Here is a 13175-nt window from a genome sequence, read left to right on the forward strand (position 1 = left end):
TGGGGACCACGCAGTCGCCCTTCCCTGGGGACAATGATGCAATCCCCCCATCCCTGGGGACCACGCAGTCCCCCCCCCGCTCCCCGGGGACGATGATGCAATTCCCCGATTCCCGTGGATCAGCAGACGGCGCTGCCCCCCGGTCCCGCCCCCGGTCCCGCCCCTCCCCTCTGTGGGCGTGTCCCGTGGCCGCTGTGGGCGTGTCCCGTGGCCGCCGTGGGCGTGTCCTCCCTGGCCCCGCCCCCGGGCCGTTACTTGCCGCCCCTCCCCTGCCCTCCCCCTCCTGCCGGCCGCGCGCTCCCGCTCACCGGCGCCATGGCGGAACAGCCCGAGGAGGGGGCACCGGCACCGCCGGCACCGGCACCCCCGGCTCCCCCCGCCGCGCTGCCCCTCTCCGCCCCGCCGGGCGGCTCCCAGCGCCTCCTCTTCTCCCACGACCTGGTGTCGGGCCGCTACCGCGGCTCCGTGCGCTTCGGCCTGGTGCGCCTCATCCACGGCGAGGACTCGGAGGAGGACTCTGAGGAGGGCGGGCGCGGGGCCGCGGCCGGCGGCGCCGCCAGCTCGGGCGGCTCCGAGTCGGGAGGCCCCGGCGGCGGCGGCGGGGAGGAGGGCCGCGCCAGCCCGCTGCGGCGGGGCTACGTGCGGGTGCAGTGGTACCCGGAGGGCATCAAGCAGCACGTCAAGGAGACCAAGGTAACCGGGGCGGGGGGCGCCCCGCGGCCTGCACGGGCCCGGGTCCCTCCCCGAGGGGCTGGCGCCGGTTGCGAGACCGGGGCGCCGCCTCGGAGGCCTCCCGGGGCAGGGCCTGCGCGGCCTGCGGGGTCGGGTGCGCTGGAGGCTCCCGAGCGGGGGGTTGCTGCCCCGTGACGCCCGTCCTTGCCCGCCCGTGCGGCGAGCAGCCGGAGCGGGGAAGGGGGACGGTGTTCTCCAGAGTGTGAAATCTCGTCCCCTCCCTTCATCACGCTCCCTCAGGCAGCTCAGCGCGGATGCTGCTGCTGCCTTGCGCCGACGGCAGAGCACGGCTGCTCTGCTGAGGCCGTGGGGCTTGCTGGCATGAGGAGAAGCGTGCCTGTGAAGGTGATTTGAGCGAACTTCCAGACATCTCTTACTTGCTGGAGTTCTAGGCCAGTGTCTCAGCCTTTATTGCATAGTGTCGTCATCGCCTGTTCTAGGGGAGTCAGCAGTCGAGCAGGGAAACCACCCCTGGATAAAGATATCAGCAGGAAGCACACACGGTTTGGATCTACCCTTGTTTACGTGAGCATTTGCCCCTTGCTAATGAGGCACGCGTAAATCTGTGGCATCTTAATTATATCTGACGAGCCGCAAGGTGTAGGTCTGCATTGGAGTATTTCCACTTCGAAAAGTTGTTCTGGCCTGGGGTTTTAGCCCAGGCTGACTGACAGATCAGAGACAAAAGCGGGCGAGAGGGGCACTGTGAGAGAGCACAAAGGGGCTGCCAGGGATGGGCGTTGCACGGAGCAGAACGAGTGCCTGCACTGTCCCTGCAGGGTCCCCCTGCTCCTCTGGGCTGGCAGTGGGAAGCAGGAGGCTTCTGGAGAACCGTCTGCTTTGCTGTGTCAGAAACGACCCCACACACCGCAGGAGAGAGGGGAGACTGAGAGGAAGAAAGGTGTGTTGCAGTCCTAAAGGCATCGCTAGGATTGCCAGTGCTACAGAATGAGCTAAATTTAGGTGGTAGTGTCATTAGACACGTGACCGCTTGGAGATAAGGAAAACGAAAACAGGTATTCTGAAAAGACACTGCTACATGATGTATTTCTACCTTAAAAAAAACACTCGCCTCTTTTCCATAAAAACTCCGTAATTCAATTACTACAACCTTCCAGTAAAATCTTCGTGTGTTGCAGCAAAAAATTTGTTCCAAGTTGAGTTTGGTTTTCAGCATCTAAACAAAGCCACCTCCATTTGGGTGAGTAAACACAGACTTAGTTGGTGCTGTTGGGTTCCCAAATCCAGAAGTGTTAGCTCTGACTTCAGTCACTGCACCCATTGCAGTGTTAGAAAAAGCTGGACTGAGGAGCATCAGAAATCAAAGACAGTTATGTAAATAAACTGTCTGTCTGTCCTCCCTTTTAGGGCTGCTGCCCTGGTGTAGGTGCCTTTAACAGTCGGGTAATGGACCCTGGGGAGAAGTTTCCTGAGTGCTTGAGAAATTCAGGTGTACTTCTATTGATTTTTCTTTTTTTTTTAATTGGAAAGCTGCCCACTAACCAAATTGAGAGGCATTGTGTACAGTCTGCACTGCAGTTTGGGGTTGCTGAAAACAAACCTGACACCGCTGGAAACACGCAGTGGGACTGATCATGGTTTTGTGGTTGTAATTGGGTTTTTTAACTGTCTGTTGACTCAGCCTCTTTGGGGTTCCATTGGTGTGTAAGAACCAGCCAGGTAAGCCTGACATGCTTGTCATTGTGCTGGGAGGGGTACAAACCATTGGCGTTATATGGTTATCATGGGTCTAAAGTTGGTTGGCTTTTTGGTGCTGTTACCTACAGTCTTTTGACTGTGTCTGACTCTCTAGCATCTTTGGCTGTGAGAGTCTCGTTTGATGTCCCTAAAACATTAACCTGTCCTGGTGACAGCTAAACCCTGGACCCCAGAGGATGCTTGTTGGACTCTTTAATTCCCTTAAATCTGAAATGGGTAGAAGGTAATGGTGCTCTTGGGGCCAGGGTTTTTTATGTGTCTGTTTAGTGTATCAGATCCTGATTCCAACACAGAAGGCTGGCTGCATGCCTACCTCCTGTTTGTCAGGTGCTTTGGGATCTGGGAATCCTGGTGTGTGTGTTGGGCAGAGCAAGTGTTGTAACTGAGGGAGAAGTAAGTTGTTGGAAATGTTTAGTCCAGTGAAACAGCACCTTTGGTTTCCAGTGCAAAGGTCAAAGGCGACTTTCTGTACCCAATTATAATCCTCGAACTTTCCTGTCCAGTTGCTTTTCCTGTTGCTTCTGGAAGTTCAACACTTGGTGTTGCTCTTTGCTGTTGGGAATGGTAGGCAGAATGCCTCTTAAACCCAGGCGCACAATTACTGATGTTAATCAGTAAAAGAAACTTTCTCTTGAGCTGGAGCTTAGCAGTTGATGCAAAGGCCCGCCAGCTCCTCCAAGAATTGTGTATGTGAGCACATTCCTGCCTTTGATTCCCCTGTTGATAGACATTAGCAGCATAACAATGATGTGAATGAAAGAAGAGTCAGGATTTCTTTCTCTCTGGCTCCAAATGCTCCTTTCCTGCTTTCCATGGCCATACCACCCATTTAAGACACTGGGAAATCACTGTTGCTGAGTACAGTAAAATGTAAGCAGACCTGGAAGATCTGCTTCCCTTTCCAAATATATTTGCCATCCATGTCTTGCCTAACCCAACAAATCTGCAGAGCATGTCCTCTGGCTGGCTAAAGCCATATCTCTGAATGTAGCCTGGAAGGCAGGTTTGGAAGTACTGTGAGCTGCTGTGAGCACCTGATGCTTTTTCTACCGAATTTTCAGGAGTACTTGGGACCCAGCTGAATTTTAATTTCAGGATCTCTCTGCTTTAGTTCAGCATTCCTACTGCACACTTGAACTGCCTTTAGGAACTTTATGTGAGTGCTTGAGTGTACTAGGTATTAGTCAGGCTCTGGGGACTTAAAGATAGTTGCTGCCCTTCCTCCTGCCTCTCCCCTGAAAGCCTTAGTGCTCTCTGTCACCTTTCATTTTCACAAAGCTCTGGGCAGGGCAGATAGGCCTCTTGTGCAGCTGGAGGAAATGGAAAGTGCAGGTGTTGTGTTTCAGGACCTTATCTGAAGGCCTTCAACCAGCCAGGCCTCCCAAGTTCCCTGTGCCTGCCTTTGGGAGTGAGGGCTTGGTGTGATGCTGTGATACACAGGCAGTGCTGGCTGATGTGTATGTAGAGACCATTGCAGGACCCCAGCTTTGCCTTAAGAATCCCAGTGCAATTGGGAAAAAAAATGGTTTTTAGCAGCCTTTTTTTGTAAGGTCCAGAATACAATTTAGTTTGGATGACTCTCTTACCTCATTCAACTTTATTTTGGAAACAGAGTCAAACTATCAGGACTCCTCACACATGAGCTCGTGGCTGATAAACTCATTACCTGGAAATTATCTGATGTTATCTCCAGAAGGTTCTCCATGAATTCACCTCTGCTTCATCCCACACAGACCTCCTGTTCTTTTCCACCCTTTGCTCCTGTAATTTCCTGACCTCCAGATATTGGGTCATGGATCTAATACAAGGTCACAGGAGGAGTTCCTGAAGATCCTCAAGGTCTGTGGTTTGCCTCTATCCATTCACAGCCACTCTGAGCCCTCACTGCTGGGATCCCAGCCCACCAGCATGTGTCCTTCAGATGTTAATCCTAGTTAGTGACTCTGCAACTTATTTACAACTGAGGCATGAAAACAGCCTTAAAAATCTTCCATCTTCAAACCTGGTGTTGTCCATCTGGAAGTGCAGTGATGCTGTGTGGGTACATTGGGCAGGTGAAGGGGCACAGCAGGATCCTTTTTGGGGCCATGAGGAAATTCTGGCCCACAGTGCCAGACTCTGGTCCTGTTGAAGCGCACAAATTCCATGCCCACAATCTATTAATAGTGGGTTTTACTGAGTGAGGAAGCTGTATCTAACCCTGTTCTTGCATCTGACATTTCAGTTAGTCTCCCAGGGGGGTTCTTTGAAACCACCTGATGTTTGTAGCTGTTAGAGACAGAAGAGAAAAGGCTTACTGGAATTTTTGCAGTTCTGCATAACATAGAACCAATTAACGTGTGACCTTTCCATCCTGGGAGTATCCATTGCAAGGTTAGGTACCCTTGGGTCAGTTCCCCGATTTACTTTGATTTGTTTGGCTCTTGTGATACAGACTTGGGGATCATCATTAATATTTTACTGCAGAAGTGGAATCTGGCACAGTTCACAGTGTGGAAGTCTCAGGAGTACTAAATATTGTACACTGTTACTGCTTTGTGTACTATGTGCAGAGTGAATTGGTAATTCAGGAGTTGAAAGTGGCCGTCTGGGCTAAGCCATTTTTTATAATTATTCCAAATGCAGACAGGAGTGTTATTTTTAAAATGGATGAAGCCTGTCCTCAAGCAAGCAGTATTTGTGGTGTGCTCTCTTCCAAGGTGTGCTTCCTTTCAGTGTGCTGCTATAGCTTAAAAAAACCCCAAACTAAATTAGTAATGCTTTTAGGACTAGTAAACAAACTAATGTGCACTAAAAGCTTTAGAAGGAATCAATCAATGCCCGTGACAGGCTCTGAAATACCTGTGTGGGTGAGACATTTTGCTGCAGCTTTCTCATACAAGTTTATTTGCTGATGCGATGCAGCTCCGGTGCAGACTTTGTCAAAAAAGAGACTTAAAGCAATTTTATAAAGTTTCTTTTTTGGCTGAAGATTCTTTATTGAAGTTAAATAGCTTTGACAGATGCGTTTTGGGACAAGGTCTTGCTTTCCTATGGCAGCTGTCCTCAGCACCTTTCCTCAAAGGAAAGACATTTTTAGTGTTCAACATCTGTGTCGGTGTGGGAAATAATTGGTGTTTGGAAAGCTAAAAGCCTCTTCTCCTTTGACTGTTTAATTGCTTGGGGGATTTCAAAGGCTCAGAAGGTGATGACACCTTCCTAAATGCTACTTAGGAAAACCCTGCCTCATTTTTTCCGTTCTGCTGCTACCTCCCACCATGTGCAGGGTCTTTCCCCAAAGGGACCCATGTTTAGGTCATCCTAAGTACAGGAGCTGATCATTTGAGCTGAAATCCTTGCACTTGCTTTTGAGGTTGGCAGTTCTGACTTTCCTGCAACTGAGAGATGTGAGATGATGGTTTGGCTTCTGCATTTTACATAGTTCTCCAGAGTACTTGACCTGTAGCTCAGCTCAGGCTCTACCTTGTGTAGCTGATGTGTTCCATTCCTGAGACCTTTAGACCTGTGGCAAGGTATGAGAATGCTAACTCTTGGGGAAAAAAAAAAACAACTTAGAGGAGACTCCATGGTAATGTTTGGGCTTTCTTGCACTTGCTTTTAGGCTGCTAAATGGAAATGTGCATGTTTATGTCTGAATCAAAAATATTCTGCTAACTTGAATTTGTGAAGTTAAGCAAAAGTGATTTTCTCTTAATGACAGTGTCCCAGGACTGGGGTAGGGCTTTTTCTTTCTGAATGTTAAATGTTTCTCCGGTAAAGGAAGCAGGAAACTTTGAGGAGTAATGATTGTTAAGGGTGATTATAAACGTCAGATACTATGAACAGCATGTGGTTTTGACAGTAAAGATGCTGGGGATTGCTGATTACTGTAATAGCTGCAGCACTTTCAGATGTGCCTGAATTTCAAGTTGACAGGTGTCTTTTTAGCTTTGATGCTGTTTCTGGTCTGTGCTGACTGAATTTCAGAAGATGCTGTGCCTGTGGTGGTACAGAGCACACACAGCCCAGCTTGGTGCAGTTGGAGACTTACAGACTTGGATGCATTTCTGGATGGAAAACATCTCTTCCTGTGCATTTCAGGGTTATTGTTACCTCCTGTGTGTGTTTAACTGCACATCTGGCCAAAAGAAAAGGATGTCATGTGTCTCCTGTGCTTTCTGCCCCAGTTTTGGGAGCACTTGGACCAGGCCATGGAAGAGACACAAGAGGAAATTGTGAACGTTTACTGGGCTCAAATCTTCAGCGTGTGGTGTAGATGGAAACAAATATGGTGCTGCTGGATGTGGATTTGATAACTGTGTTGGATATGTGTGTGCAGGAGAGGTAACCAGGAGAGGTAAGGGGAAGTACAGGTGATGTTATCTTTGTTTTCTGCCCTTAATTGTATGAGGGTTTAGAGCAACTTAATGGAGAGACAGATCCAGTAAGTACCTGCAGATGGAATTTCTTCCTCTCATAGAATGGCCTGTAGATCAAGGCCAAAACCATGGGTTGAGAGTGGGCAGATTCGAAGACGGAGAAATCTGTACCTCTGTATGTGTTTTGGTTTGCTTTTTAAAGAAATGGCATCACTTTTATGCTTTGTTCAGCTTTCTCCATCAGTCAGGTGCAGGCTGTACCAGAGAAGCTCTGACTGCAGGGAGCTGCAGTTCAGTTCAGGTTACTGAGAGGACTTAAGCTAAATAGCATTGATGCCTCTATGCTGTGAGATGAGAGTGTGCACCGTGTACCTGCTGACCTGCTGGTCTAAAATTTAACAAATGAATAAGTAACCTATGGAAGTGGTGTCTTAGACCACTATCACAATGAGCCTCTGTAGTTTTGGTGGGTTTTTGGATTTTCTCCTCTGTTAGCTGCTGGCATGGTGTATGAGGTTGCTTGGATATACAAGGTGGAAGCCAAGATACAAAATGCTTTTTATGCACATATGCTGAGATCTTGAAAGTGGGACACATCAAGCTACACCATAAATAATCTGTCCAGTTTTTCAAAGGGTTTGAGCAACCAGCTCCCTGATGATGTATGTTGTATGCTCTAGGTAGGTAGGCTTCCTTGGGATTGCAAAGCTGGGTTTTTTCCATGCTTTTGCCATTGTCTTTAAAATCATAACCTCTGTTTCTTTCCTCAACAGCTGCTGCTGCTGCTCTCTGTGTGAAAGAATGGGCAGTGTGAAGGCTGTTGGCAGGAGGTGAGACCAAGGACTGGCAGCAGAGCAGGCCAGGAGAGGACAGGAGCACTTGGCTTCTTACTGTAGCTTCTAGACCAAGAAAAATTAAATTCACGGGCATACATTAGGAACAAGGAAACCATGCTCAGCTTGCATTTACAGTGGTATCACTTCACAGCCTCTGGTTACAGCCTCTTGAGTTGAAGAGAAGCTGCATAGCCATACCCCTGGTCCATTAAGCAAGATTGGTTTTGTACAATAAACCTGCAGCAGTGGTACTGCATGGTTCTGAATTCAGCACACATCAGACACAGTCTCAGTGGTTTGCTCTTACTGCTGCCTGTAAAACCTTTGGCTTTTCTGCTTGTGAGAGAAGAGTTTGAAGACAGACAAGTGAAGAGGGCTATTTAATCACCAGCTGAAAAGATGAGAAGCTTAAGGCTTTTAATTATTTTTCTTAGCCTGGAGCTGGGGGTTCTGGTACCTTATTCCTGTGGAAGTGACTGGGTACAGTTGTCATTTGTCAGTGGATGATGAATCTTCTGCTTAGTAAAATACACTAATATGGTGAGCTGGAATTAGTTCCATCATGAGTGATTTATTTTTTACCTACTTTTGAAAGGATATAACTTTTTTGAGAGTAAAATAACTTGGTGTATGAATCATTTGGGTGTAAAAACAGTGTTGCTTTTCTGCTGATAAAGGATACTTAGCAAATAAGTAGCACTTTTCATCTTCAAAGGATTTTCTAGGCTCTGATGTGGCAGTGGGTGTTGGAAATGTGACAAAACTCTCCCCTCAGGTGACTCTGGATGAGACAGCCAGCATTAGTGCTGCCAGGTGGTGTTTTCTGGTGTGTACTCAGTGCTTTCTCTATTTGACCATTCCCAGGGCTTAAGTGCATGAGCTGCCTGCTCAGTGGAAAAACTTTGACATTCCTTAGTGCAGTTACAGTTAGAGATTTGTCTGGGAAAATTACTCAGGCAGAGCCACAATACATTGATTATTTGGCATATGTGTGAAATGGGATGCTTGGGAGCTCACCACTTGGCATTGAGTAACTCAAGTTTGATTTGGTTTTGCTTATGTGAAGAGCTAAACTGAGTAACCCAGTGTTTTTAAAGTTAGTTTAGGTGTAAGTACAGTGTGCTAGGGGTTTTGCAAGGCTGGGTGACAAGTGTAGTCAGTGAAGAGCAGCCAAGATTAACTCTTATGTTCGATCACAGTGGTGTTTCCAAAATCAAGTGGGTGTTTCAGACCTCTTGGCTCAAGATCTGTTGTTAGAGAGCTGGTCCTAGATCTCAGTCCTCAGTGAAATTGTTGGCAGCAGCTATAGTGGAACAGTTGGAGCCTGAGTAGAACTGATCACCAAGGAACCTTTGCATTTTCCTTTACCCTCAGGGCACTAAAGTGGCTATTCTGCTTTACCTGCTGCTGGGGAGGGGTTGGAGGTGTCAGCAGTGTGAGGGGCTGCTGCCATTCCCGAGTATCCAGTGCTGCCTCGGCTCTTGCTCTCACATCTTTGCTTTTCAGTATTTGGAGTGAGTGTGCACGGAGCAGTGCTTAATATTTTTGTTGAGAGTTGATGGGATTTCCAGTAAGGCTGTATTTGTCCTTGGGCTTTGTCTGCTTTTGAAGATGAAAGTTGGAGGTTTTTTTGTCTCTTGGAAGGTGGGTTATGTATCTAATCCAACTGAATAAATCTCATGACTATTGCAAGTAATATTTATGCTTCTGTTCAGCCTCTGAGTCCAAGTTCCTTGAAACAACATTAGTCTTGAGACAAAATAGCCACATTTTCTAAATTTAGAGTTATTACACAGTTGGATAACTGGCTGGAAATGATACATCATGAACCACCTCTTCAGATTTTTGTCTTTAGCACATGTGACTTCTGTCAGAAATCTTTTCTTTGTCCTTGTGCTGCAGGTTGTTGAAGTTGCCCTGCTTTCCCGTGGTGTAGTACAACCTTGTTCTTAGCGAACTGTCCATGGGTTCAGTTTAAAGCAGAAAGTGGGAGCAGGGAAGAGAGGAATTTCCATTCTTTGTTTAAAACTCGCCTTTGTGGGTTTTGTTTCTTAAAGTGTGCAGATGATTAATTTGCTTCCTGTAAGGGATAGTCTGGCCGTTTCAAGTGTATTCCAAAGAGCTTGAGGAGCTCTTCCTAGTTGTAGTAGTTTATAATCACAGAACTTCCTCAACTATGCATCTCTGCACATTCTTGAAATACAAGAAAGAAGAGAGCACCCTGTGGAATGCCACAGTAGGGAAGGTGACACTGTACGGGAAATACCAACATTCCTGAATGTCTGCTTAGTTTAGGAAGGAAGTTCACAATGGCTTTCTTAATTCATTAACTGATACTGTTATCATCCTAATGGCAATGTTGTGGGATCTCACTTTGTGTTAAAATTGGACAAGCAGATCCAGAGTGTGTCATTGATTCGGCATGGACTCAGTACCTACTTTTTTACCCTCAACATCTGACCTGCATAGCTGATTCGGCTTTTTGGTGCTTTTGACTCAGGGGCCAGAAACTTCCTCTGTTTAGTTTTGAGTGGTGGTGGGGATTGTGCTGGTACATGATGGAGAAAAATGTCATTTTGTTCACAAATGAAATCTGCTCTGTAATGATAAAGCTAAGTGCGGGGTAACTTTATTTTAACAGAATGTGTGCTGGGCAGGAACTCCCTTTGAGTGCTCTAGGCAGGTGCTGCTGAGGGCATCACTGCAGGAGCAGCCTGCTCTGTCTCTCAGAGAAGTTCTATTGAAGAGTTAACTCTTTGCTTTGATTCCTTGAATTAGGAACCTGTCCCAGGCTGGATGAGAAAAGTTGTAATTTCTAGCATAAATATGCAAACAGCTTACACCCATCTCTTCTAGTAAAAAGCAAATCTAACTCCTAAATAGCTGCTTGTCTTTATAAATGTGCTATTATGTGCTCAAGCACAACTGTTTTCTCCCTTTTCACTCTCAGACTGTATATCACTAGTTTCCCTCCCGGAGAGGCTCTTTCCCCACTATTCCTGCAACCCTTGTCCACACTTGCTCCAGCTCACACCGTGTTTTCTTGACCAGAGTAGGCTCTGGCTGCCCTGATCAGTCTAGAGTGCCTTGTTGAATGCTATTCATGTTTCTTTCCTGAGCCTAAGTGTTAGATGAGAACAATTCCCATATCACACACTCTTTGTATTTCACCAGAATATTATGTGATCTGCGCTTGTGTTTCTTGTTCTGTTGTGGATCTTTGAGAAAATGTAATTTATGGAAGATAAATATCACCAATATGGCAATTGCTCTAGTCACTTCAGTGATGAAATTGCCATCCGTGGGTATTGGTTACCATTTGAAATCTATCTGCTTGTGCACAATGGTTAAAATAATTGTGATTCGAATTTCCTCTTATTTTAGTGTAGTGGATGCAGCCCAAGTGTGTATGTTGCACTAATTCCATGTACTCTGCTGCTTAATTGGCACTGGGTACAAACACACCACGTGTATTCACACCTCATGTCTCCCTCACAGGGATGCTTTGGTTTCTTTTGTTAATGCTCCACGCAGTTGCTTTCTCTAGAGCTCCAGCAGTCTCTGATTAGCATATATACAGCCACACAGGGCAGCTCTGGAGGAAATGCTCTTATCTGAGAGCTCCCAAAGCTGCCAAGCTCGCTTTAAAGTGAGCACTGCAAACACGGAGCTGCAAAAGTGATTTTTTTTTTTTTTTTTTAAAAAGTCCCTATAGTGGTTATGCCAAATTGGAAACTGGCAGTGCTGGAAACCCAGCCTGTTGGATTTGACAAACAGTGTTTGACTTTGGCCATGGGCAATTGTAGAGAGAGGTCTCATCACCGCCCCTACCTCTCATAGTAACCATTGAGTGCACTTTACACTCCTGGTGACTGACAAGTACCTTAACTTTCTCTTGTGATAATCCCTTCTAATCTGGCAGTGATAAGTGCTTGCTGTCAGGAGAGCTTTGATGAGAAATGAAGGCAATGAAAAATCAGCTTTGAAGGTGGTGTTTGTAGGGCAGATTCCCATCTCTGTGCTCCTGTGTCTCTGAATGAGTGTTGTGCTCTTGTATTGCTGAGAGGGCAACAAACTCAGGGTGGAGAGTTCTTTTCCAGAACTGAGATCTTTGTGGCTGCTTGGTACTGTTTGGGCTGCAAGCTGTTCCATAAAAGCATTTATGAGCAATCTTAGAACTCTGCTGTGTTTCTGCTTCTTCTTGGTGCTGGAAGAATTTGTGATGGTGGCAGCAAACTGAAAACCCCAGGAGCTGAGGAGTCCACGATAGTTCTTCTGGAAAGCAGCCTAAGGAATCTTTCTCAAGTGCCAGTTGTTCTTGTTAGTGCTGCTAACTTAGCCCAGCTTTAGCACAGTTCAGGTTGCCTGCCTCTGATCTGCAGTGCAGGCGACGCTTGAATAAAGCCTTAAAATAAAAGATCAAGGATTAGAGGCAAAATGATATTCAGAGTATCATTGTCCAACCTGTGTATTCAACTGAGTATGGTAGAAAAGACACCAAATTGCAGTTCTTAAGTATTTGCTCGCTGGGCTCTTGGCTCAGCTGGTTCCTGCTGTGCTGTAAGAGGATCAGGTACTGCTGCTGTACACAAAAGTTTGTTGTTGTAGCAGGTGTTTTGTTCATAGCTCTTTCTTTCTTTCTTTCTTTGTACTTTGATACCATTTGGCTGCTTCAGAGCTCCTGAAGTGTTCATGCCCTTTGATTAGGTGTCGTTTTCTCTCCACACCTGGAGATACGGAGACCCTTTCTTTTCACTTCTCTTATCTTTGCTATTTTCATTGTTCTCTGGGAATTAAGTGTTCAGGGCAATAGCATGTTCATTGCTCTTGAGAGTGGTCCCTACCCTGCTCTGGATGGCTGGCAGGCCAGCCATTTGCCCTCTCAATTTTCTAGTTTCATCAGAAAAAAGATCCTTAGATAGTCTCAGAATGCTTAACTAGTTAATTATGACCTTCTAGCCTGGGAGTGTTGCATCTGAACTGAGAAGTGATATTGAGCTGAGTTTTTAGGTTTTCCTGCTAGCGAACAACACTGGCACATGAGCTAAAAGGACATTTCTCCCCACTAAATTGCTTTAGGGGGTGTAAAATGAAGCAGGATTATCTGTATTCTGAAGAAGAATAAAACAAAGGATGTTTCTTCTGTTCTCATGGAAATGAGGCTCTGGGAGGAACATTGCAAGGTTAGTGTGTGCTGTGTGCATACCTAGTGCTGCTACTTATGCTTAGTCTCTTCCAAACAGTGCCTTGGAGTTTATCTCCTGCTCTTGAGAGAACCAGGCACCTGCCATGTTCAGCTACAGTGTGATTTAGCAAAGTGGCAAATCTTCATTAGAGACCGGGAAGAGCTTTTAATCAGAAATGACAACATGCAGTCTGTGATTTACACCCAGGCCTCAAGTGATGGGTGAAATCACCCTTCTCAACACCCACCTTGCTATAAATAGCTGTTTTCACTGGGGGCAGGTGCTACTGAAATGTCACTTGTGTGACATCTGAGTGGTGTGTGTCTCAGAGCTGAGAGAGGCAT

The 13175-nt window shown here is 46.6% G+C and overlaps 1 protein-coding gene across 1 annotated transcript in view; it reads left to right on the forward strand.

Moving 5' to 3' along the window:
* Positions 1-315: 315 nt before the first annotated feature.
* UBE2O (ubiquitin conjugating enzyme E2 O) overlaps positions 316-13175 on the forward strand; it is a 61985-nt gene continuing 49125 nt past the window's right edge. The window contains exon 1 of the mRNA XM_040081681.1: positions 316-693. Coding sequence (XP_039937615.1) covers positions 316-693 — 378 coding nt within the window. The remainder of the gene's footprint in view (positions 694-13175) is intronic.

This window comes from Hirundo rustica, chromosome 18 (genome assembly GCF_015227805.2).
Source record: "Hirundo rustica isolate bHirRus1 chromosome 18, bHirRus1.pri.v3, whole genome shotgun sequence".
NCBI classification, from domain to species: Eukaryota; Metazoa; Chordata; class Aves; order Passeriformes; family Hirundinidae; genus Hirundo; species Hirundo rustica.